The sequence below is a fragment of the Mustela putorius genome, unplaced genomic scaffold (genome assembly GCF_011764305.1).
Source record: "Mustela putorius furo isolate JIRA1106 unplaced genomic scaffold, ASM1176430v1.1 tig00000450_pilon_pilon_pilon, whole genome shotgun sequence".
Classification (NCBI taxonomy): domain Eukaryota; kingdom Metazoa; phylum Chordata; class Mammalia; order Carnivora; family Mustelidae; genus Mustela; species Mustela putorius.
Window position 1 is genome coordinate 12,778,990 of NW_025421385.1, and position 27,068 is coordinate 12,806,057.

General features: G+C 36.9%; 1 protein-coding gene across 3 annotated transcripts in view; it reads right to left on the minus strand.

Moving 5' to 3' along the window:
- OPRM1 (opioid receptor mu 1) overlaps window positions 1-27,068 on the minus strand; it is an 80,709-nt gene that overhangs the window by 28,549 nt on the left and 25,092 nt on the right. The window contains exons 3-4 of one of the 3 annotated variants that reach the window (XM_045080169.1): window positions 12,556-12,611; window positions 623-787 (exon numbers count right to left, since the gene is read on the minus strand). The exons of 1 other annotated variant lie outside the window; for it this stretch is intronic. In XM_045080169.1, coding sequence (XP_044936104.1) covers window positions 623-787; window positions 12,556-12,611 — 221 coding nt within the window. Of the gene's footprint in view, window positions 1-434; window positions 788-12,555; window positions 12,612-27,068 lie in introns of those variants that run through there. One more of the 3 variants, XM_004778185.2, reaches the window with a different exon arrangement.

A 27,068-nucleotide genomic window follows, 5' to 3' on the forward strand; every position in this document is an offset into this window, starting at 1 on the left:
CATTGTCCAAAGTCTATAGGAGGTTCCAGGTAATGGATAAATTCTTTCCACTTTTTGATCTTTTTGATAGGTGGTTCATGATTTTGATATGAGGACTAAAAAAATAAATTTGTCATGTTGACAGCCATTTGAAATTTTAAAACACCTTAATGTTCTTTTGGGTTTAAGTGTAATCAATCTTGTAAGAGCTATATTCTTATTTTCCCATCATTTTGATGAAGTCAATACAGAGAAATCAGGAAACAGTAGATTATATTTTCTTTAAGATGTTTAGTGTTTTAAAATTTAGGAGAGAACTCCTATTACAAAACATTCAAAGTCATTTTGCTAGAAAAAAATCACTGAAATTACAATTTGACTAAGAAGTTGGACCACTCATGACTTTACCAGCACATCAGTCTATAAACCCCTCACCCCTCAGGCCTGCAACTTACCATGCCTGTACTTTGTTGTTGCCATGAACATTACAGGCAAGCCAATGGCTGAAGAGAGGATCCAGTTGCAGACATTGACAATTTTGGCATTGCGGGGAGTGCGGAAATCCAGGGCCTTGACAGGATGGCAGACTGCAATGTAGCGATCAACACTCATGGTACAGAGGGTAAAGATGCTGGTGAACATATTATAGTAATCTATGGAGATCACAATCTTGCAGAGGATGGTTCCAAATGGCCATGTGCCCATTAGGTAATTGACGCTCTGGAAGGGCAGGGTACTGGTTGCTAAGGCATCCGCTAGGGCAAGGTTGAAAATGTAGATATTGGTGGCAGTCTTCATTTTGGTGTATCTAGGGGTTGAAGGAGGAGCAGTGGCAAAGTTAGAAAGAGACCAGAGTGAAATATAGATAAGCTTCCAATAATAAAAAATATTGCAATGGTTAGTGGAAAGTACTTGAGATGAGATATGGGAAAACTCGTTTCTGATACTAGATTGGCTATTCCTAATCAAATGTCTATGAGCTAAATAAAGTTTCTCTACCTATCAATTTTATAAACTGTAAAATGGCCATAGTAACAGCTAAAAAACTGATTTATTGAATTTTTTTTCATATGCCAGGCACTGTGATAGATGTAATAGACACAGGGAGTGCTCAGTCATATATCCAAGTCTACCGATATTCATGAAATGAATATAAAATGAATGATAATTCATTTTAACTCTAAATATATAAAAGAAAAATTTCAGATATATATAGCTAAAAGTATGGAAAAATGTAATTATGCAAAAATGTGTATGTATATATATCAATGTAATAGTACAAGTGTGTTTATATGTGTGTATAAATATATATTGGTGTATGCACACACACACATACACACACACACACACACACACCGAGACTATTATGGTGGCACAAAGAAGAAATGAAGGGGTAAGGTAAGGGCAGAAGGAGGGCATCCTGGAATTGTAAATGTGCAAGTTTAATCTTACATTAGTAAGAGTAGGTTATTCTAGATAGAACACCTAAATAAAGGCATAGAGTTGAAATGGCACGATGTGTGTGTTTTGGTAGTGCCAAAAAGTAAAATCCCACCAGAGAAGGACAATAACTCTGGCTGGGTAGGAATACAGAGGCCAGTTCATGGAGCGATTTGTATGCCATGGTAAGAAGGCTGAACTTTATCCAATCCATGATGAGGAAGCTAAGGCTGTTTGTTTTGTTTTTATGTCTTAATAGTTTTATTGAGACATAACTGACATACAATAAATGGCCTATAATTAAAGTGTACGATTTGATAAGTTTTGACATATGTACACACTTGCGAAACAATCATCTTAATCAAGATCAGGAATTGGCAAACCGTAGCCTGCAGACTCGGTTGGGCTACTGCCTGTTTGGAAAGAAGACACTCACATTCATTTAATTATTTCTTATCTGTAGCTGTTCTGATGATGCAGTGGCAGAGTTGAGTAGTTGTGACAGAGACCATATGGCCCTCAATGCCTAAAATATTAACTATCTTGCCCTTTACAACAAAAAATCCCAACTCTTGATCAAGATAATGAACATATCCATCACCCTCAGAAGTTTCCCTGGGCAGCATCTTGATCTTTCCATTTTCCTTTCCTGCCTTGACCTCCACCCTTAGGCAATCACTGATCTTGATCTGTTTTCCGTCATTATAGGTTAGTTTTCATTTTCTAGAAGTTTATGCAAATAGAATCATTCTATATGTATTCTTGTTTGTCTAGCTTCTTTTGCTCTGCATAATATTTTGAGATTCATCCACATCTTGTTGCGTGTATCAATAATACATTCTTTTTATTACTAAGTATGGATATTATTATTATTACTGAGTATGGATATGGATATCATTGTGTGGCTATGCCAGACTTGTTTATCCATTTACTTATTGATGGGAATTGAGTTGCAGGTTGTTTTTGGATACTGAGTTAGCTGTTATGAACATTAATGAAGTCTTTGCATGGAAATATGTTTTTCTTTCCCCTGTGTAAGTATCTAGGAGTGTCATATGTCTTCAAAGCCACAGAAATTAGAACTTAGAAGGGATGAACAGGTATACTGACAATACTACTAAATTATATATGATGGTAGAAGAATATCTTGCTTATATATTGTTTAATTGTCAGATGTATTTGACATTCTGTATCTATTTACCTTAATGTTAGGAACTGTACTCAGTTGCGCTCTGGGAAATGACACCTTTTCCACCTTTAGTCTGTAGGCTTTGCAGCCTCCAAGATCAAGTATAGGCTTTGTAGTGGGCTCTGTAACTAGTTCAGTGCATCAAGATGTGAAGTGTTTGGGGCCATGATGAATGTCCAGGGCTGGTCTCGTTTCCACCAGAGCCCTCTGAGCATAGTATTTTTAGATAATTAAACCTGAGAGAATGTAGAGTTGTTGGAAGGGCCTGTGTGAAAGTGGATCCAATATGGAGGATGTGGATTTGAGAGAACAAGAGACGAGGATCTGCCTGACGCCAGGAACTTTTTGTTTACATGGGGCAATCCATTCTCTCTAAACTTTAGCCTGTGCTTTTCAGTCCCATGAAATTAAAAAGCTAACTCATTTAGCTCAAGATGGCTGCTGGTTGGAGGAGATAGTATTATGGACTCATTTTCTTAGGGCCTTAATTCAGTGTTGAGGGAAGTTGGTTTGGTTTCAGTAAGCACCAGGAAGCTGCAGTTATAATGAAGGATTTTATGAACCCTCTCAAGGTCAACAGGCTCAAATTGTTTATTCGAGCTTTAAAATTCTGATACACCAACTTGACTGTCAAACTTGCGGAAGTTGCATTAATGCCTGAAAGTCTGATCTGGGGCCTTTTGAATTGCTTTAGAAGTTTTATTCCTTTAAAAGATTTAAAAAGGGAAAAAGGTAGAGAAAGCCATTTAATTTGAGGAGGTAAACCAATCTGACGTTAGTGAGGACTCTAAATGTGGCAAACAGAAAAAGGGTAATTCAGACAAGATCCTCCAAAGTTCAACAACAAGCAAATAAAAACAAAATTCAAACTATGACTTTAAGGATTTTAGAATAACCGACCTGGATGCTGAAGAAGTTTAAAAAATTTTGATATTTAGGGCGCCTGGGTGGCTCAGTGGTTAAGCCGCTGCCTTCGGCTCAGGTCATGATCTCAGGGTCCTGGGATCGAGTCCCGCATCGGGCTCTCTGCTCAGCAGGGAGCCTGCTTCCTCCTCTCTATCTCTCTCTGCCTGCCTCTCTGCCTACTTGTGATTTCTCTCTGTCAAATAAATAAATAAAATCTTTAAAAAAAAAAAAAAAAAAAAAAATTTTGATATTTATAAAAATAAATTTCCTTCACAAACAAGGGAAAAAAAAAAAAGAACCTTATTAGCTACACCACTGATAGACCTGCAGGATACAAAAGCAGGCTTGACTGTCTTAGTCACTTCCCATTTAGCTGACCTTAAACTTCACATCTTATCTTTAACAGTGTATTATGTTAAATAATCAGGTACTTTACTGTCAGTTTTATGACTCAGAATACCTCTAACCTTTTCTTCAGGCTCATCTTAACACTAGGTATTTATTGATGTATGTTTATTTCGGTTAAAAAAAATTCCCTCCCCCAGAATGATACGTTTATGAAACAAAATTAGGTTAGGGTCCTCTATCACAAGAGCGAAAGTGAATATCTACAAAAGCTGTTTCAATTGGCATTTTACAGGAACAAAGCCGTTTGAATTTTCTCAATTTATCCAAAGAGCTATTCTCTAAAGATAGCCAGTGTTCTTACCCCAATTACTCACACTTTGAGTCACAGCAACATATAAAAGAGGGTTTAGTAATTTCCTAAATATATGTAAGAGAATTATACAAGACCAAAGGTTTGAGAATTCCAACTGCCTCCAACATATCTCTGAAGGCTTGAATCTAACAGGCCAGTCTGATCAGAAAAGGGGTCGTGCCGTCTAGCAAACACGGGCTTTTCATTCTGTTTCATTCTGTTCCGATGCAGTGATATGAATTCTGCCTCAGAAAAATTACATGAACAGTCGGTCACACTGTAAGTTGTAGATGTATACAAACCAGTGTTAGCAACCATGACAAAGAGGTTTACCCAAGTGGACCTGAGAACATCTCGTTCTGGGGGAAGGAAATTTTTTTAACTGAAATAAACATATATCAGTAAAGCCTCTGGATATTAACACACGAGCCTGTTGTCGTCCTATGCACCTCTTCATTCTTCCTGTGCCATGAATGAGTTTGGTGACAAAGTTGGCAAAGTAAAATGGGAGGGATACATGGCATGTCCTTGGAGTGTCTCTCCTAAACTCACAAGGCCTTTCTGACTTTGCCAGTTTTACTGTGCCCTCTGAATTAGGGATTTTCCTCGAGGCAGAGGCTTAATCTATTTTTTTCTTTCTATTATTTTCTTTTATTTCTATTATTTTCTTTCTATTATTCCCATTGAAATTTTCCTAGTACGTATTTTTTACAACCTGTTCCAAGTGATGGAGTAGCTAATTTTATATAGAAATCCAAATATATTGCCATGTAATTATTATTTTTGAAAAATTATATTCTCCAGACACTCAGTGTTTGGCCCATTTTATGGAGCTCCCAGATGCCATGTTGGGGAGGCATTCTGAATCCCATTTCATTGGCAGCTCAAATATTCTCCCAAGTTTCATGTGCACTTTTTGTTTGTAAATACCCTTCCTTTCTTTGTGGTCATAAAAGAATTTCTGTTTATTTTCAGACCTGTTCTGGGTGTCATTTTCACAATTATTACTACTTGCCAATACATCATTGATTTTTACCAACGTATGTTAAATGAAGCCACACTGAATAAATTACTTGTGTAAACCCAATGTGCTTTGCAAACCTTTTGTTATGGTTTTGAGTTAATTTTTGAATTGTGATGGCCTTGTCTCAGGCCAGAAAAACAAAATAACCAAGAAAGCTTGAAAAGAAGAACATTCTAGATTCAAACTTGTCAGTTTCATACCGTGTCAAGCCCTTAACACTGCTCTGCTACCCTCTCTAGGAATTCACAACACAGCCAACTGGGATGTGCAGAAGACTTTCAGCTCTTTTTGGGCTAATTTTCTGCTCTTTCATGTTTTTACCAAATGGAGCCCCCCCCCCCACCTTTTTTTCCTGTTTGCTAATCCCTGTGAAGTAGAAAGGCATCTAATCCAGTAAGGATTCAATGAGTCCTTTCCAGCACTGTGCTTGGAAAGATACTTTTATTCTATCTGCCCTGACTTTTATGTCTATTGACCCTCACATAAAGAAATTCATATGTTTAATAGAGAAGATAAGGTATTAATTAGATGAGCAAAGTGGTCATATGACTACCTACTTTAATTTCTCACTTATTGTCCATTTTATTTTGATATTTCAGGCAAGTGTGTGTGTGTGTATGTGAGAGAGAGAGAGAGAGAGAGAGCTTGAGATCTAAAATCTAAAATAACCAAAGCCAAGGCCAGTGATGATAACTCTCATTAACATAGAAAGTGAGTATATAATAATTTATTATTTTCTTTTATGTTCTCCACTAGTTTAGGGAAAGAAGGAACAGGAATTTGTCATTTTTCCTATAGAATGTTTTAAAATACTTCACTTACATTTATTTGAAGTGGTTTTATGTGGTCAATGATCAAATTTCTAATAAGCTTATACTAAAAAAAAAAAAAAGAAAAAAAAGAGACAGTAGTAACCTCAGACCTCCAAGCCCTGTGGACAATAAAGTGACTGTTGCCTGGTAGTTTGGTTCAAAAAAGAAGACAGAGAGAGGTTTATAGGAAATTAAACAAAGAGGCACTTCCTTTCAGAGGTTAATTGGTTCTTTCTGTCTCTGTTTCACCAGAATGTGATGACCATCAGGGACTTTTTGGTTGAGTGTTCCTTTCTCTTTATCCACACCAGCTTTATTTTTTATTCTCTCTTTTTATTCTTTCATTCTCCTCCATCTCCCACTAATGACAATTCATGAGAAAAATATCTTTCACCCAGAGCAAGGAAAAATCTGCTTTCTTGAAGTAGATTGAATGGAAGAACCCTTTAAATAGAAAATGTGAGATGAATAAGTGATTATATTTTTCATTCGTGGCTCAGAAAAATCAATGTATAATCCATGTTTCCTCTTAATAATTGTGTAGAATCCTAATGACATTACAATCAAATATACTTCTATTGTATCAATTTTACTGCTAATCTCATCATTTCCTTTTCTATTGCCTATTCTTTGCCAATTTTCCTCTTTATTTCTCTTATTTTCTTGTATGCATTTTTGTTAGATTCTTCAAGTTCTCCTTTTGGAAATGGAACTGAGGTGGAGGATGGAGTGAGAACATGGTCAGATGCCAATGCACCACGCGTCTGGTCAGAGGAAAAAGTGAGAGACTACCATTATGGCCAAGAGAATTTGTGTAACCATTTTTTTTTTTTTTTGGATTATGCTTTTTGGAAGTGTTTATTTCCTGCTTTATTTCATTTCTGGAAATTTTACCTCAGGACATGAATAGCATTTATTTCATCAGAAGTTTATATGAAAAAAAATCATATTTTGCCTACTTCATGCCAAATTCTGTGATAAATAATATTATGTATCATAGAAAAATATTACTATGCTAAATCCTCTGATGTACTTGACCATTATAACTGGTTGAAATATTCTTGTCTATAACTTTAGATTTTTGTTTGCAGGAAAATATCATCTACTTAGACAAACTGACTTCCAAAACAGCATGAGAATATTTACCTTAGAGATAGAACTTTTTGATTAATAGATCAAAATGTTTTGCTTTTATTTTAAAGGACTGATTTTTAAACTTAGAAATATCTTAGATTTCAAATTTGGAAGTTCTCAGAGAAAAAGAGATATCTTCTATTAAAAATTTTGTATATAAAAAAGAATCAAGTGTATATTACCACTAACTTCAAATAATGGTTTATCCCTAGGTACTTGTTTAATAATGAAGGAACAACAACAACAACAACAAAAGAACACAACTTCAAAATATGATAAAGCAGTTCTACCAACAGCAATATTAGAAAATTGCTTTCTAAAGAAGATCAAGCATACACTACAGATTATAAATTTTTAGAAGGCATAATCTTCCTGTAAAATTATTACCTATTATACTTAATACAACAAATATAAGGTTTCATTTATACTTTTGGTGATGATGTACATATGATCATTCACTATAAATAAAATATGAAAGATAGCACAAATGGAAAAGTTAAATAAAAATAGAGAAAATTTATCCATTCAGCAAAGAACTCAGCACAAAATGGGCACCGGTAAATGCTTATTGAATGAAATTAAATATAGAAAGAAGAGGGCACCTGGGTGGCTCAGGTCTCTGCCCCTGCCTTAGGCTCAGGTCATGATCCCAGGGTCCTGGGATCAAGCCCCACATCAGGCTCTCTGCTCAGCAGGGAGCCTGCTTCCCTCTCTCTCTCTGCCTGCCTCTCTGTCTACTTGTGATCTCTCTCTGTCAAATAAATAAATAAAATCTTAAAAAAAATTGACTTAATGTTAGAAAAAAGAATTTGTGTTATTTTATTTTATTGTAGTAAAATAAGCCAAATGTTTTTTAGGGAATCAGCAGTTTTTAAAGTAAAAGTAAAGAGGGAATATTCTTTTTTTCCCCCATAAGTTCATTGTCAAATTAAAAAGAACTTTGATCAAAAAGTCATGTTATGGGGCACCTGGGTGGCTCAGTGGGTTAAAGCCTCTGCCTTTGGCTCAGGTCATGATCCCAGGGTCTTGGGATCCAGCCCCGCATAAGGCTCTCTGCTCAGCAGGGAGCCTGCTTCCTCCTCTCTCTCTGCCTGCCTCTCTGCTTACTTGTGATCTCTGTCTGTCAAATAAAATAAAAAAAAAAATCTTAAAAAAAAAAGTCATGTGATTATAAGAAGGTACTGTAAGGGGCTTTCTAAACCACATTGTCTGATCACCTCATTTTATGGTAAAAGAGTCTGAAGCATGGAGACATGTACAAATATTTGAGATTCCCCCCCCCCCCATTTATTTAGGCTTCACCTAAAAGTACCATGTGCCTTCTGTACTGTAATGTGGGCCATGTACATTTCTGGGAGTGCATTGCTAGTAACATTGCAAAGAACTTTGCCCCAACAGTGTTTGGGCATCTAGCTAAAACATGGTAGATATGCAAAGCTTTTTAATCTTCTCAAAAATGGCCATGCTGGGAACATCTTGGAAGTTTTGAAACATTTCTCATTATATTGAATGTGGTAACAGAATCATACTTTTTAAAGAGTAGAGTTCATATCTTTTGCTTTACTTTCTCATAATCCTTTATCAGTTCTATGCAGTTGATCCACAACCTCTCTCTCAGGTTCTGTGACTCCCTTTCCAGCTCTCTCTGGAGAATCCACACCTGCCATTGGCTTCTCAAGTGCAGTATTTCCCCAGATGTAGTCATTCTTTCTTACTCCTTAATCATCACCTCCACCACTATCACGCAATCAGCAAACACAAAATAATTAGTAACATCACTTAAGAAGATGTAACAAATGGTGAATTGAGGTAATTAGGAAGAAGGGTCAACAAGACTTAATTACTTTTTTTTTTTTAAAGATTTTATTTATTTATTTGACAGAGAGAGATCACAAGTAGGCACAGAGGAAGGCAGAGAGAGAGAGGAGGAAGCAGGCTCCCTGCTGAGCAGAGAGCCTGATGCGGGACTCGATCCCAGGACCCTGAGATCATGACCTGAACCGAAGGCAGTGGCTTAACCCACTGAGCCACCCAGGCACCCAAGACTTAATTACTTTTAAGAAGTAGGGAATAAAGGAGGAAGAGTATAAGATGAGTCCTAAATCCTACTACGGAAGAGTGGAAAGGGTAGTAGTACCGTTATCCAACAGGGAGGGAAGACAGGAAAAGCAGATTCAGTACCGAGAGTTTGATTTCGATCTTTTTATGTTGTGGGAGGGACAAAGGAAAAATTATTGTTTGAATTTCAGCTAGAGCCGTTTATTCGTAAGTCATCAGCCTCTGGTTGGTAATTCCAATCATGCAAGGGGATGAAATCACTTTGTGGTGAGATGCAAAATGTGAACAGTGTTAAGGCAGAGAAGGACGATGTTTCAGAAGAGGACAGAGAAGGAAGGAAGTCAAGGAAAAGGAGAGAGGCAGAGAAAGGGTAAAAACGTGTTACACAGACGCAGTGGAGCGTGAGTGGGAAGGAAATGAGGTTTGGAATGTCAGAGCCGGAATGTGGGCACGTCTTTTCATCACCAGACACTTTTTTTTGTAAGTGGGGAGTTTGACTTTTATAAATATCCAATCAAAATAGATCTTTCCTCTCATGACTATATTTGATTATATAGTATAAAATGCAATTACTCAAGGATAATAAAACTATAACAATTGTTTGAAATAGAATTTATCAGAATTCTTGATTTTGAATTTGTAACAGTCCTATAGCCATTAGTGTATCTATATGTGAAATTGCATATTTCATGCTTCCTAACATATTGGATCACATCTTACTTATTTCTTCTTTTTCATGGAAAATGACAGTTCAAAGTTGTATCAAGTGATGAGGCATTCAAAAAACTATAGGGCCTAAAATTTACGAAAGTATTACAGAGTACGGCAGGGAGTTAACTAATAAAAATATTATTATTATGGATTTTGTGATGTTTGTGGTATTTATCAGCTTTTAAAAATTTGTAGTTTTGGGGCATGTCGGTGGCCCAGTTGGTTAAGTGTCTGCCTTCCGCTCAGGTCAGGATCCCAGGATCCCCGGATTGAGCCCCACCATGGGCTCCCTGCTCAGCAGGGAGCCTGCTTTTCCATCTCCCTCTGCTGTTCCCTCTGCCTGTAAACTCTCTCTCTCTGTTGCAGTGTCACAAATAAATAAAATCTTTTAAAAATTTGTATTTTTAATGATTTTTCAACCCAATTATTTTCTTTAATTTTAAAGTTCAATTCAATTAATTTAAATTTAATTTCTAAATTAATCTCTAATTTAATTTTTAAAAATCAATTTCTTGACGTTCCAAAACATATGAGCTTTGACTCTACCTCACATATTCTGAGCCCATCCATGCCTACTTCTCTGCTCCCACCCAGAGGGAACTTCCTGAGATTCAATCCCATGATCCTTCTGGTTTCTGCCCTGGGTTTTCCCCCACACAAGTTAACTAGAGTCCTCATTTACTGCATGTGGCAAGGGTGCCTCTGGATGGCACAATAGTTCTCAATTTCAGTAATCTCCTATATCCCATTTTCAGATCTTCACCATATAGTGCAAAACCATCTCAGTTCCTCTCTCTGCCTGTTCTGCCTTGCAACCATTTTACTCCACCATCACTATCCAATGGTACCATGCGATGCTCTAGGAACATCTCATTCCAGAATTCCAGCCAGGTATGAAATCAAATGTCTTATTGTTTTGAGTTCACAGATCTGTGATTTATATCCCCATAAAGAATTGGCCCCTGGAGTAAGTAGCCATGTGGGCAAGTGATAAAGGCAGGGGCCCAAATAAAGAATTGACCTATTTGTTCTCTTTTTCCTGTCTTTCAAAGCCGAGAAAATTCTCTCTCCTCTCTGTGTTGCAGGAAAATCACAATTTTTGCTAGCTTTTCTAGCAAACTTATGGTTTATTGTATAAACTCTACTCTTCCAGTCCTTTAGGCTGAGATTTCCATAATCAAGCCCAAATATTTTCCTTTTTTGCATTTTAAAGCTAAGGGTTTCAAAACTCCATCATGGAACTTACAGCCAAGAACTTAATTTTTTCCATCCTCCCTGGGTTCTTTAATAGTTTCTTCTTTTTTGGAAAAATAAAGATTAGCCCCATAGTTTGATTTTAAATATAAAAGAGCTACAGGATTAAAAAGAAATTAATGATAGGGAAAACATGCATTAGGTAGTATTTTAGTTTATTCTTTTGCCAAGTTCCTATTAGATATCTGGTGAAAAAACAAGGGACTCCTGGGTGGCTCAGTTGTTAAGCAGCTGTCTTTGGCTCACGTCGTGATCCCAGCGTCCTGGGATCGAGTCCCACATCTGGCTCCTTTCTCGGCGGGGAGCCTGCTTCTCCCTCTCCCTCTGCCTGCCATTCTGTCTGCCTGTGCTCGCTCTCTCTCTCTGACAAATAAATAAAATCTTAAAAAAAAAGATATCTGGTGAAAAAATGAAATAGGTCATTGGAGTATACAGTCTAGAAGAGGACACACTGGCAAAGTGGATATGGGAGGGGTTAACATTTGTATAGTATATAAGCCTGGGGCCTTGGAAGACCAGTTGAGAATAAAGTCTGTACAGGGAGAGAAAATGGCTCAGGTTAAAGCCCTGATAAGGGAGAAGGAGAGGAGAAGTGCATTGGGGAGATCGGACAGGGAGATGCACCATGAGAGAATATGGAGTCTAAGAAAGAAACTGAGGGTTTTGGAGGGGAGAGGGGCTCGGGAGTTGGGTGAGTCTGGTGGTGGGTATTAAGGAGGGCACGTATTGCATGGAACACAGGGTGTGGTGCATAAACAATGAATCTTGGAACACTGGGGGAAAAAAAGAAAAAAAAGCCCTGATAACGATGGAGAAGTAAGGAATAGCCAGGATTTAAAGAAGAAACCTAGAGCTGGGGTTAAAGAAACCAAGAAAGGGAAAAGTGTCATGAAGTCTATAGTGGTCAACTTCACCGAATGCTGCAGAGGTTAAGTGGAAGGAGGAAAGAGATACATTTGTTTGCCTTAGGAAAATACAGCTTTTTAATGGTCTTGACAAGTGCTGTGGAGTGGTCAGGGTGGAAGATATGTAGATAAGAGTTAAACAGCAAATGGGCCCCCAGCAGGAGGAAGATGTAAAATGTTCTGCATACTTTTGCTATGCAGAACAGAGGGAGTGTGCAATCAGGAAAGGATTTTTTAAAAACTTGATCTGATATACGAGAGAATGCGTGTGTGCTATGGAATCATGTAGCAATGAAAATTTGATGAATCGGGGGAAATGGAGGATACTCGTGGGAGCAATGTCCTTGAGAATCTGAAAGGAGGTAGGATTCACAGTGCACGTGAACGTCTGGTCCCTTCTTGATTACTACGAGCAGCAAGACTAAAAGTAGGGAGACAGATACAGACAAGGTCTGCAGACTCGTTAAAGACGTTTGTTTGCAAGCTATATTTGTCCAGCGAAATTCTTCTCTTGACCTCATTTTCCATGTTGTGGTTTCCATTTCTGTTTTTTGTCTCACCAAGTTTTAGGAAAAAAAAATCCATATGCACTGTTTTCCGTTCTACTGGGTAGGGACACAATAAATATTTATTAAATGAATGAATGAAGAAAACATCTGAGGCGTCAATGAACAAGGTGGTGGAGCAAGAAAGATGGGAGATCTGGCAGAGAGGAGAGCAGGAAAGTAAATCCATCAGAGAAACATTTGCTTGGCAGTGGTGGGCACTCACTTGAGATTTGTAGTTTGCAAAACAAGTGGTTAGAAGGAGGGATGGAAACCCTCAGTTTTGAGGGAATACCATCTCAGGGTCTGACTTAGGAGCTATTAGTATGAAAAGAGTAGGGATCCTTAAAGGGGACATTTGGAATTGTTGATGGATAGTGGTAGGGCGTGACTATGCAAGATGAAGATCAAGTCAAGGTAGAATAAAATATCACCAGGAAGCTCCATTCAACCCCATCCTTCATGATGCCTCTTGCTCTTCCCAAGTCGTGATCTAGACACTTCCCGTAATGACTACTGTGGAGATGCTGGATGCTGCTTCTAGTACGACCAGGCACTCTTCTGGTCCTGGCTCATTCTGCTGTTTTTCCTGCTTCCTTCTCTTTCTCTTTCTCTTCCCCCTCCTTTCTTCTTCTGCTTTTCCTCCTCCAGTATATCTGGTTTGCATGCAGTTGTGCACTAGTTCTATCTTCTGTAGCATGCCATTCTTTCAAAACAGGTATTGTGTCAAACTTGTTTTTTTTCTCCTCAGTCTTTAAATTCATTCCAATTCCTTTATGGTAACACAAGTTATACACAAGTTCTGGATGAAACTAAAGACCTTTGAAGTACCAACTCCAATATCAAACAGTTGTCTTTTCCCAAGCACATATACACACATTCAATACTCTGGTTTCTCTTCAGATCGCATAAATCTTTCGCGTTTTACATATACACACATTCTTATCGCTCTGGTCTATTACACAGCTTTTACAATAATTATATGCATAAACATGTACCTTTAGAAAATGTGCAATGCCGCATTATTTTCTTAAGAAGTACCATGCTGTCTGCAGCATTTTTGAGTTTCTTTAGTTTTTTAGTCAGCAATATGATTTTGAAAGCTTTCCATTTTAACACCTGAAACCTACTTCATTCTTTTTAACTGCTTTCTAGTAGTTCTTTATATGAAATATGCCTCATTTTATATATCCTTTTAGCTGATTGGCATTTACGTTGTTGATGTCTTCAATATTAACAAGAGCATGTGGATTTTGTGCTGGTCCCTTATATTCATGTGCAAGTCTTCCTCTGGAGCCTCACTGCTGGGTCATGGATGACGCACGTGTTCTGTTTAGAGAGGGTCTCCCTGATCACTTGGCAAAGGGGCTATACTGCCACCTGTAGCACGAGACTGTTTCTGGTTCTTACATGCTTCCCATATTTGGTGTTAACTTGAAAACATTTATCAGTCTGATGAGTGATATATACTATCTTATTATCATTTTAGTTACCACTTATTACTCTAAAGGTTGAAAATAATTTCATTTACTTCTCGGTACATTGTATTGCCTACTCAATATCTTTTCATTTTTGCCCATTTTTGTTAGGTTATCTTTTTCTTATTGATTTGTAAGAGGTTAAAAATATATGTTGCAAACATTTCCTCGCAGACTACTGTTTTTTATTTTATGTTATTAGTGGTGTTTTCTTAAAATCCTCTAGATGTATCAAATTTTAACTTACGTTATGGTGTGTGTGTGTGTGTGTGTGTGTGTGTGCACACCTTTCTCACAAAGGCCTCTTTTATTCTATTTCAGAGACCAGTAAAATTTGTCTCTAAAATTTCCTTTCAATAATTTAAGAAAATTTGAGTGCATTTTTGAATTTAAAAATGATGCATGCTTGGGGCGCCTGGGTGGCTCAGTGGGTTAGGCCGCTGCCTTCGGCTCGGGTCGTGATCTCAGGGTCCTGGGATCGAGTCCCGCGTCGGGCTCTCTGCTCAGCGGGGAGCCTGCTTCCCTCTCTCTCTCTCTCTCTCTGCCTGCCTCTCCGTCTACTTGTGATTTCTCTCTGTCAAATAAATTAAAAAAAAAAAAAAAAAAATGATGCATGCTTAATGTGAAAATAAATCAAATAACAGGAAAGTACAAAGAATAAAAGAAAAAATAAACTGAAACTCTAACCGCTGGAGAAATCGAGAGGGGATTTGGCTATTTTGGCTAATATTCTTCCAAACATCTCATACATGCAAAAAATAACATTTATTAATGCTGGCTACATGCCTGTTTTTGCATTAAGCAATTTACAAAATTGATGGGACAGGCATTTTCTCATCTCTATTTTAGAGATGATAAATTAAAGCTCAGGGATCAGCAGTCTCACCCAAGGTTGTAAAGCCAGTGAGTGAGGGAACTGGGATGACCCCTTGTCTGTTCACTGCTCTGTGTTCCCTCCCTGAAATAAACAAAATGTCCCTCAGGGCCAGAGTCTGAGTCTTAGTATTCCTCCATCAGATTTACAGTAGGCACTCAAGTGCTTATTTTATTTGGTTACTTAAAAAATACACATAACCTTTTTCAAAGAAATCCCTGCACATAATTTCATCCTGGTGATGAAAGATGCTAGTTTCTCTTATTCTGTCTCATTCCTATTGTTCATGTAATCAATTTTAGTACTTGGAATGGATTTTAGTGTTTACTTCAACATCCACAAATAACATGCTCCTAGTGTATGTAGAGGATATAACTTCTAAAATAGTTTTGTTTGTCATTCGAAGTCCTTCTTGCTCCGCTTGAAAATACTACTCCATCTTTGTCTTTACTGCAACGGTATTGATGAGGATTGATTTTATTCCCTTACGTCATGTTATTTTCTTTTCTCTTTCTTTGAAATTTTTACCTCTATCAGTTATGTTCTTGAACCTCAATAAAATGTGAGAATTTCTTTTTAAAGAATTATTGTTCTTGGCATTCAGAGAACCCTTCCAGTTTAAAGTCTCATCACCCTCTTTAGTCGCGGGAAATTTGGGGCTCTTATTTCTTCAAAAATTGTGTCTCTTCTATTCCCTGTGTTCTCTGCTTCTGATAGAGACATCTTAGCTATTCTATCTTCTCTTCTGGTACCTTATTTGCTTTTTCATTATCTGTTCCCATTTACTATATTCTTCCAACTCACTGACACACTGTTTACCTCCCTTTGTTTTGTTTTTCAGGTCACCCATAGAGTCTTGAATGCTAAAAATTGTGGCAGTTATTCTTAGGATTTCAAATTTGTTTCTATATGTTACAGACACATAAGTGTCAGCTCTTGCCCGTACAAACATTAAATAAATAGGTAGTTATATTATGATTAACTCCATTATACAGATGCAAAAAACTAAGACAAACAGTGGCCAAATAAATTAGTGTAGGGATTCCTGACTAGCAATTGCTGGGGCCAGAATTGAGTCCAAGTTGTTTGGGTCCTTAACTACCATCTTTTTAAAATTAATAACCATTTCTTTTTTCCTAATTGCTTCTTCTTGTTTCATGGGCATAATACTCATTTTTCTCCTCCCCTGAAGATATTAAATACAACATTTTAAAGTTCTTGTGTGATTGCTTTTTAGTTGTTTCCTCAAGTGTAAATCATTTTGTTTATTGTATTCTCTCCCGGATGCCATCTCTTTTATGGTGTGGTCACTCATTAACAATATGATTACTATTGATTTTGAGATGATCCTTGAAATCAATATTCCTTGTTAGACAGTTCACACATCTGCTGTGCAGCCTGACCAGGCACAGAATTCGGAAACTGTTCCTGAACCTTGTCCACCACAGTTTTCCACAAGAACTCACGGTGGGATGGGCTTGAGTAGACGAAGTCCATTGGTGCCTACCTTCTAATTTTAAGTCCATTGCTGGTCTCTCAGGTATACCTTAGTATCTCTGCTCCAAGTACTGCATCAGTTTTAAAATGGACTTTGTTGCTTTTGTCTAGTCTGTAGACTGGAAAATACACAAAGATCAACTAACATGGCTGCTAGCGCTGTGGAAATCCACTCTATTATAAAATTCCCTCCAGGGTGTTCTCCACAACCTGAGGCTTGGATTGTCTGTTTTTTTTTTTTTTTTTTTTCCCCCAGATATGTATTCAGGGTTTTAGTTTATCTGAGGTGAAAGAATCTTTTTTCTTCTGAATTCATATTTCATGAGCAGAGTCATCAGTGACTCAAGCATTCATATCTGTTGCATTATTCACTCCTTTCGAAAGGAGGAAGAGTGACCTATCTAGTTTATATGTTTAGGGATTGGATATGTATAATCTATTCCTTCTCCTATCTCTTTTTGAGACTTGGGTCCTCAAAGGAAACACACGCTATATCCCACTGCTTCATGTTCTATATTTTAAAGGGGTTGATTTCCGTAGGAGGAGGTCACTAGTGCTCCCGGATTGTGAGTAGGTGGGTGAGTATATTTCACTCTGGATTTATAATTAAGAAACCATTAATAGTGCTTATCTAAGTCACACCTACCAGAAAAGTACTTATCTTAATAAAGCTGATATTTTTTCTTCATTCATTCATTCATTTCATCTTATCTTTCAGTTGGTTCAAACATCAGCAAGGAATGTAGGCATGGCATTTAATAGCCTCCTTTAAGCATCCATATTCCCTTCCAAGAATTTCTCTATAATTTTCATAAATTTACATGTGTCTATTCACGGACACATTGCTCTAATTTATGCTATTTAAAAAACAATTTATGGGGTGCTTGACTGGCTCAGTCAGAAGAGTATGTGACTCTTGATTTCCAGGTCTTGGGTTTTGAGTCCCACACTGGGGGTAGAGATTACTTTAAAAAATAAAACTTAAAAACAATATTTTCTAAAAGTTGTTCTAAAGTTTGGAGGCTGTGAGTGGAGTGCTGTGTTTGTTTTCAATCAATCTGAAAATGAAACATTGTACAGTATTTACCCTCAGCAAGTACTTGAATATTCCAGAAAGGCAAATCTTATACTATTAATGAATTCAAGAATAAATTTCAGCCTTTTGGATGCTTGCACATGAGATTTTAGTGCTGTGCAACATATGTGGTGATTATATTAGAATTAGCTATTTTGTCTTTTGATCTGTAAGCTTCTGGAACATAGGACCGGACTTAATCCCTACTCTACTATCTGCTTGCCTGAACAAAATAATGAATTCTCCTGACTCAAATGCCTGCATCAATATATATCTCTTTAAATATGATGTTCCTCTTCACTTCATATTCATAAGGAATTCTCTCTACCCTAATAGAAATAAATCATACCAGACAAAACATAAGAGACTCTTAATCTCACAAAACAAACTGAGGGTTGTTGGGGGAAGAGGGGTCTCCAGATGGGGTTATGGACATTAGGGAGGGTATGTGCTATGGTGAGTGCTGTGAAGTGTGTGAACCTGGCGATTCATAGACCGGTACCCCTGGGGATAAAAATATATAATACATTTATAAAAAAATTAAAAAAATTTTTTTAAAAAGAAAGAAATCATATCTTCTCATCCGATGTCAACTTATCACTCCCACATCGATCTCCATATTTATCTCTTCCCTATTGTCAGAGGAGAGCAGGGGATGGCATGTAATGACAGTGAGGCTGAGGAATATGAGGGGAAAAGCCCCTGCCAGCTTTCACAGAGCTGGCCTAGTTGCTAACAGACAGGCTGTGGTATTTTTCTGTGGAACATAATTCTATAGAATATTAACATTGTAGGAGAACTCTTCAATGCTGTGATGCCACAAGACGAAAACCAGTTGACTCTATAACTATGTCTGAACAGAGATAAAACCCTAATCACCCACAGCCATAAAAATGCCAAACATCTCCTCTCTCCTGGTTAGCACTAAGTGACCACTGCTTCTTATTCAATGATGACTCTAGCCCTACTTTGTTTATTCTGTGTCCTAGATTTAAAAAATCCCTGATGCTCATACATCAGATTTGTCTTGCTTGGAGCAGCACCCTCTCCAGATCGACCTCTGCTTCCTTGAATTCAATCTTAAATCACTAGACAGGAACTAAAATTCTTGTGATGTATTGTCTCTTTCACTGCAGCAAGCTTAGTAAGTCTAGTTTTGTTTGGCACCAGGTGTATTCCTGGTGGCTTTCAGCTGGTGAGCATTGATAGTAGAGTGTACTTGGCTCAGGACATCCTACCAGCATCATCAGGCTAACAGCAATCAGTGACTGGAAGGAGCATCAGTAATTTTCCAATGATGTCCCCAGAAGGGTATAGGCCACTCAGAGGGCATTGTAACTACAACAGCTGCCTGCACCACTGGAATCCTGGTGAATGTATTCACTCAATGTCCGTCTGTAGCAGTCAGAATCCTTTCCAGATGGTCCTGGGGTGGAGGGGAGTGCTGGTGGTGGTGGTGGTTCATATTGGTTAACGTCTCATCTTTTTTCAGGGCTGCTGTCCTCTTTCTGAGCCTATGACCATGCACTGTGCCATTAGCTGGATCTTCCCCATGCCCTCGGTAACTCTTCACCTATTATGCATTGCATGCCTGCAATTACTAATTGAATGTGGTTTTTTTAAGTCTAGGAGTCATGGAAGCAAAAAATCTGCTTGCTCAATTATAGTCCTATGTTTTGTATTTATAGTGTTTCTTTTCAATATCTCCTAAAGATACTTCAGATTTTATTTATTTATTTTTAAAGATTTTATTTATTTATTTGAGAGAGAGAGTGCGAGAGAGAGCATGAGTGGGGTGAGGGGCAGAGGGAGAAGCAGACTTCCTGCTGACAGGGAGCTTGATGTGGGGCTTGATTTTAGGACTCAGGAATCATGACGTGAGTGAAAGGCAGATGCTTAACTGACTCAGCCACTCCGCTGCCCTGAGGTAGTTCACATTTTAAAATGACTATCTGATATTTCCCTAATTAGAATCTTAAGTGTCAGGAGATTAAACAACAAAAACCTTACCTTTTGGAGTAGGAACATTCCTGGTAATTCTCGAGTCCTATGAACTACTTACTTACTCTGAAGACCAAGGCCAGTCGCATTAAAATGTTATGAATGACACTTTAATGTTATTGAATAACAAAAACTACCTTGATTTTGTTAATTCCCCCCAATTTAGCATCTTCATCAAGTTGGGAGTAAAACAGTCCCACATAATCTAGAAGGAAGAGCACTCAGTTTAGTATTAAGATACATAGGTCTGAGTTTGGTGGCTTGGGATCTTGGCCAAGTGGTTGAACTTCACAAATGTAAAGAGATGATTATGTTACCTCTAAAAATCATCATTAGACCAAAAAGTTATGATGGTGATAGGTGCTATTTTTAATTATTATAACCATAGTCAACATTTACTGAATGCTTTTTGCCAGGCATTGCTACACAATAGTGTCCCTTGTCTGTGGGGACGGTGTTCCCAAGGATGCCTGAAATTGTGGATAGTATCAACCCCGTATATACTATGTTCTTTCTTATACAATCATACCTATGATAAAGCTTGTTTTTAAATTAGGTACAATAAGAGATTAACCACAACAACTAATAATAAAATAGAGAAACTCTATCAATATACTATAATAAAAATTATGTGAGTGTGGTCTCTGTTTTCACCAAAATGTCTTATTCTACTGTGATCAACTTTCTCGTGATGATGTGAGATGACAAAAGGCCCATGTGTGGAGATGACATAAGGTAAATGATGATGGACATTGTGACACAGCATTAGTCTATTGACCTTCAAATGCTACTTTTAGAAGAGGTTGATTTTCCCAGAGGGTACTGGTAACTGAAATCCCAGAAAGTGAAGCCTCAGATAAGGGGGAACGGCTGTAAGCAGTTTACTTGGATTTTTTGGCCAGTCTTCCTAACGGACTTATGGATTGCATATTATCACTTCTTTTTGCAGAAGAATAAACTGAGGTCCGTGGAGGTTAAGTAGCTTGCTCAGGAATAACAGTGGCAGAGGCAGAATTTAAATCCATATCTGTTATGGTTTACGCTCTTCACTATTACGTGGCATTGCTACAACACATACCATACAATATAAGCTGTCTATATAATAACTACTAACTTTTAAAAAGTGCAGTAAGGTTTACAAATGCTTCTACATAACAACGTGTAAACTAGCGCTCACAAAAGTTCTATTGGTAGCTGCAGCCACCATGGTTATTGTCCCCATTTTAAGAGGGACAATATTTAAGAGGTTTGGAGCAGTGTCCAGAACAGACATGTATAGCATTATACATTTGAAATACCTGGAGGTTTTATTGCTTGCAAGCAAAATACCTATATAATTTAGATGTTTTGCATGTGGGGTGTATGTGTGTGTGTGTGTGTGTCCCTAAATAAGTATTTCAAGTGTTTAACAACAGCACAGCATGTTGAAGAGAATCATGTATTAAGATACTGTTCAGGGAGTTGAAATAGGAATGTTCTCATTGCTCCTGAGTTTTGCAACAGAGAGATTTAATTAAGATACATGAAGACTCAATTTCAAATTCCATTTGTCAAAACTGTTGATGAGCGTTCCCTGTTTACCTCTTCTAATGTGTCATAGAACCTGCAGTTATCTAAATATTTGGCATTCAGTTTATTCCTGCAAAAATAGCTGTCGAAAATCTTTCAGGACCGACTGAGGGAGAAATAAAGGTAATACAATTAGCTTCTCTAGATCTTCACTTATGTAAAGTAGTCTATTTATGATGACTGCTTTCCATCCAAGAATTTTAAGTTCTTTATAACTTAATGATCATGCCTATGTGGGATTTTTCTAGGAAACAGAAGTCAGTTTATTGAGTTTTTTTCTAAGTATTTTCAGGCAGAGAGATTTTTTGGAAGGTATTTCCCTTCCCCTGTGGAGAATTCAATAGCACTTGTTAGGAGAAAAAAAAAATGATTCATAAATATACTAGTAACTTGGCAAAGCAAATAAGCCCCATTAGTTTTAAAAATTTGAACATTTAGTCTCATGGTGTGATAAGAGTATTAAATCAAATGGAGCTGTATTTCAAAATGTCTATCAACATTTCCAGTTACAATTAATGTATGAAACTGCACTTTTAATAGGAAAACTTCAAATAATGTCTCAACTTATATATTGGTGAAATAATGTCTCAACTTATATATTGGTGAATAAGCCCTCTGATGAATATTTTATTGCTTTTCAGGATCATCTATTACTTTAAAAAAATTTCTTCCCTTTTGTTTTCATATTATTGTGTTTTTCTTCATTATAAGATTGCATACCATTGTAAAAAGTATGAATATAAAAACTGAAATACAGAACATCATAAGCTAACATGTAGATACAAACTATCATAACATTTTACTATATTTAATAGTCTAATTTTGTGATCAAAGTTATATACTTCAAATTTCCTTTAACTTAATATAAAAATTATATGGGACTTTATATTATGAAATAGAACCTCTGAAGAATTATAGGCATGTCTTTAACTTTTATAGAAAACATTTATATTTTCTTTTTAAACAAAAAATATTATTTCTTCATTTTTCATGTTATATGTATTTTTTTATTTCAAGCTTTTATTTAAATTCCAGTTTGTTAACATATAGTATAATATTAGTTTCAGAAGTAGAATTCTGTGATTTGTCACTTACCTACAATACCCAGTGCTCATCGCAACAGACCTCTTTAATTCCTATCACCCATTTAAGCCATCCTCCACCCACTGCCTCTCCAGCAACCCTCAGTTTGTACTCTATAGTTAAGAGTCCATTTTACGGTTTGCCTCTCTTTTTTTTCCCCTTCCTCTATGTTCACCAGTTTCATTTCTGAAATTCTACATATGAGTGAAATCATATTGTATTTGTTTTTCTCTGGCTGACTTATTTTGCTTAGCATAACACATTTTAGTTCCATTCATGTCATTGCAAATGGCAAGATTTCATTCTCTTTGATGTCTGAATAATGCTTATTGTGTGTGTGTGTGTGCGTGCGCGTGCACGCGTGTGTGTGTATAGCTCCCACATCTTTATCCATTCATCAGCTGGTGGACGTTTGGGCTTTTTCCATAATTGGTTATTGTTGATAATGCTGTTATAAACATTGGGGTGCATGTTATCTCTTCAAATCAGCATTCTTGTATCCTTTGGGTAAATACGTAGTAGTGCAATTGCTGGGTTGTAGGGTAGCTCTATGTTTAACTTTCTGAGGAATCTCCATACTGTTTTCTACAGTGACTGCAACAGTTCGCATTTCCACCAACAGTGTAAGAGTGTTCCTCTTTCTTTGCACCCTAGCCAACATCTGTTGTTTCCTGTGTTAACTACAGCCATTCTGACAGGTACAAAGTGCTATCTCATTGTAATTTTGATTTGCATTTGCCTGATGATGAGTGATGTTGAGCATCTTTTCATGTGTCTGTTAGCCATCTGTATGTCTTCTTTGGAAAAATGTCTGTTCATGTCTTCTGCCCATTTTTTAACTGGGTTATTTGTTTTTTGGGTGTTGAGTTTGATCTGTACCTTATGGATTTTGTATACTAACCCTTTATGAGATATATCATTTGCAAATATCTTCTCCCATTCTGAAGGATGGCTGTTGGTTTTGTTGATTGTTTCCTTCCTTGTGCAGAAGCTTTTTATCTTGGTGAAGTACCAAGTAGTTTGTTTCTGCTTTTGTTTCCTTGCCTCCAGTCATATCTAGTAAGAAGCTGTTACAGCCAATGTTGAAGAGGTTACTGCCTATGTTCTCCTTTAGGATTTTTATGGTTTCCTGTCTCACATTTAGGTCTTTTATCCATTTTGAATTTGTTGTTGTGTATAAGAAAGTGGGCTCATTTCATTCTTTTGTATGTTGCTGTCCTGTTTTCTCAACACCATTTGTTGAAGAAAGTCTTTTTTCATTAGATATTCTTTCTTGCTTTGTCAAAGAGTAGTTGACCACATAGTTTTGTGTCCATTTGTGGGTTCTCTATTCTGTTCCATTGATCTATGTGTCTGCTTCTGTGCCAGTACCATATGGTCACTACAGCTTTGTAATATAACTTGAAGTCTGGAATTGTGATGTCTCCAGGTTTGCTCTTTCTTTCTTTCTTTTTCTTTTTCCTCTTCTTCTTCCTTTTTTTTTTTTTTTTTTTTTAGTATTTCTTTGGCTATTTGGTTCTTTTGGGTTCCATACAAATTTTAGAATAGTTTGTTTTAGCTTTATGAAAAATGTTATTGGTATTTTGATATGGATTGCATTAAAAGTGTAGATTGCTTTGGGTAGTATAGACATTTTGACAAAATTTGTTCTTCTAAACCATGAGCATGGAATGTCTTTCCATTTCTTTGTGTCCTCTTCAACTTCTTTCATAAGTGTTCTGTAGTTTTCAGAGTACAGATGTTTTACCTCTTGGTTATGTTTATTCCTAGGTATCTTAGGGCTTTTGATGCAATTTTAAATGGGATTGATTCCTTGATTTCTCATTCTGCTGCTTCATTATTGCTATATAGAAATGCCACAAATTTCTGTATGTTGATTTTGTACCTTGTGATTTTACTGAATTCATGTATTGGCTCTGACAATTTTTTGGTGGAGTTTTTTGAGTTTTCTATATGGAGTATTATGTCATCTGTGAATAGTTGAAGTTGACTTCTTCCTTGCTGATTTGGATAACATTAATTTCTTTGTGTTGTCTGATTGCTAAAGCTGGGACTTCCAGTACTGTTAAATAACAATGGTGAGAGGGGAGGGCGTCCCTGTCTTTTTCTTGACTATAGAGGAAAAGTTCTCAGTTTTTCCCCATTGGGGATGGATTAGCTGTGGGTCCTTCATGTATGGCTTTTATGGTGTTGAGGTATGTTCCCTCTATCTCTACTTTGTTGAAGTTTTTTATCAAGAATGAATGCTATGGTTCATCCAAGGCTTTTTCTGCAATGCTTTAGTGGATCATATGGTTTTTTATTATATTTTCATAATTACTTGTTTTACCACAAAATCCTTTGTGTCAATATTAAGTCAAACCTGTGTTTATTTAACACCTTTTAATTTTTATTTTCACCAAGTCTTGTGGTAGGCAATGGTTATCAAATGAGACATAGGCCTCCTGCCTTGAAGGCATCTATAGTCTGGTGGGAGAGGAGAACAGAGTGATTTCAAAATAGTGTGTTAGATATTATGGCAAGGGAGGGGAGATGTAACAATGTTGAGAGGAGAACCTAACCTTAATTCAGTGTCAGAAAAATTGCAATTATTCAAAATATGTTTCATTACCTAAGGAGTATCCATGAAAATATCAAATTTGCTTCTTGGAGTCATATGCCTGATCCATGCTGTGGAGGATTTTGTCTCCGATGGAGGTAGGGAGGGGTTAGTAGAGGGTTGGCCCCAAGTAAAACAATCTATTATCTGTTTTCTAGAAATAAAAGTAAATCTTGTTTTTTTTACTTAGTCTGTACCTGTATTATGTATTGGTTTTCCAGAAACATTACTAAATACATTTAAATTGGCAAATTTTACTATTCACTTAACTGATAGTAATTATCAAAATTTTATTGCCAGTTGATTTTATGCTGTGTGAACTAGGACTTCTTTTTATTGACCTAGCTTTGTATTTTTGTATTTTTAAATGTCCGTGAGATGGTTAGTCCATCATGTGGATACATCAGTAAGATGAATCTATATTTCTTAGTTATATATTATCTTATAATTTATTTCTTTCCATTTCCTGGGGAAGAAACCCACTCTTATTTTCCCTTATTGCGGGCATTGTCACCTTGTCTTTCTTCTCCTGGGGAGGCGTAGTCCACTGGCTTTTCAGGGGGAAAAAATCTCACCACTAAGAATTCTCCTAATGTTTGCTTGCTTTTGGTCTATCATGTTTACACAAGAAGCCTAATTTCATTTACTCTTAACTTCTCAGGGTACTTCATATTACCCATCTGTCTGCAAGGCATGGGATGTGGAACAAAATAGTAGAGTATATGGAAAGAATTTGGCATGGGAGTTGAATAGGCTAGGTTTCTATACTTTTCACAAGTGGCCCCATAAGCCATTTGAAAGAAGAAAAAAAAAAAAAAAAGAATGTCACAGGTAAGAGCCACAAGTGAGAAGGGAAGATTTCTATTTATTCTATTTAGGTTCCCTGGAGTAACACCAACATGCCTTGCTACTTTCATCTGGAGTAATTCCAGCTCACTTGCCTCCAGCCTGTCCATCTGGTGTTTTGCTCACCAGGAAGATAAGGGCATGGAATAGCATGCTTTGCTTTGAATATTTAATTAGGTGAATCTTTGGCAAAGTCCTGAATAAAGGCCTATCTTTCCTTGCAGAAATTCTTCCAGATTCAATTTTTCCCATTCTCTGTTATCTCCTTACTGCCCTTATCCCATTTGGATTCCTTGGGACAGTTGGAAGAAGGAGAAAGCAGACGGTATGGACTCAGGTTCTCTACTTGAATTTTGGAAAACAATCCTGGAAAATATCTTTGCTTCTAAATTAAATAACAGAATTTTATTTTACTATTTATTTATTTATTTATTTATTCATTTATTTATTTTAGATTTTTATTTATTTGATAGAAAGAGATCACAAGTAGGCAGAGAGGCAGGCACAGAGAGAGGGAAACAGGCTCCTTGCTGAGGAGAGAGCCCGATGCGGGGCTCGATCCCAGGACCCCAGGACCATGCCCTGAGCTGAAAGCAGAGGCTTTAACCCACTGAGCCACCCAGGCGCCCCTAAATAACAGAATTTTAGAATAGAATTTTACTTTTAAGAATTCTAAGCTTATTTCAATCATTAACTCTCAGAGGAGAGATGATACAAAAGTTATTATTTTCACAAAGTAGAAAGGGAACACTTAAAGGCAGATTGTTGAAATTAATCTAGCATGAATATAACAGTGTCATCAATTCAATGTACTGAAACATTTCAGCAACACTATGTCCTATGACCGTTTCTTACTTTTTTGGCTTGAGATTAAAAGAATGAAAAAAATTATATACAGTCAAATCCTCAAGGAGCTTACATTTTCCAAATTGGAAATTTCCTTTTTCCAAAAATGTATCACTGTTGTAAACAGAAATATAAAAATGACATGGTGTTTGGCTAGATAACTGATTCAAAAACCAAGCTTGATCTATAACTGAGTCTGTCATACAAACTGTCCCCTGATCAGTATGTTGAAATGAATTATTAGCATCCATTTTTCACAACCTAAAATCAGGTTATTGGAAATCTATTCCACTTAGACAGCAGCTTTGTTTCACAACTGAGTTTCTGTAATTGGAAAGTTTTACAGAAAATGGATTCTATTAATCAGAACTAATCAGTCTATTTTCCGTTGAAAGGTAAACTCAATTAGAGTCCTAGGTCAAATTAGTCCAAAGTCCTATGTTCACTTCAAAGTGTCACAGTCCAATATGAACAAGAAGCTCCAGATTTAGACCCTGTAAGGACACAAGTTTTCCCTTTGTTTCACTTCCATTTCAGTGGGGG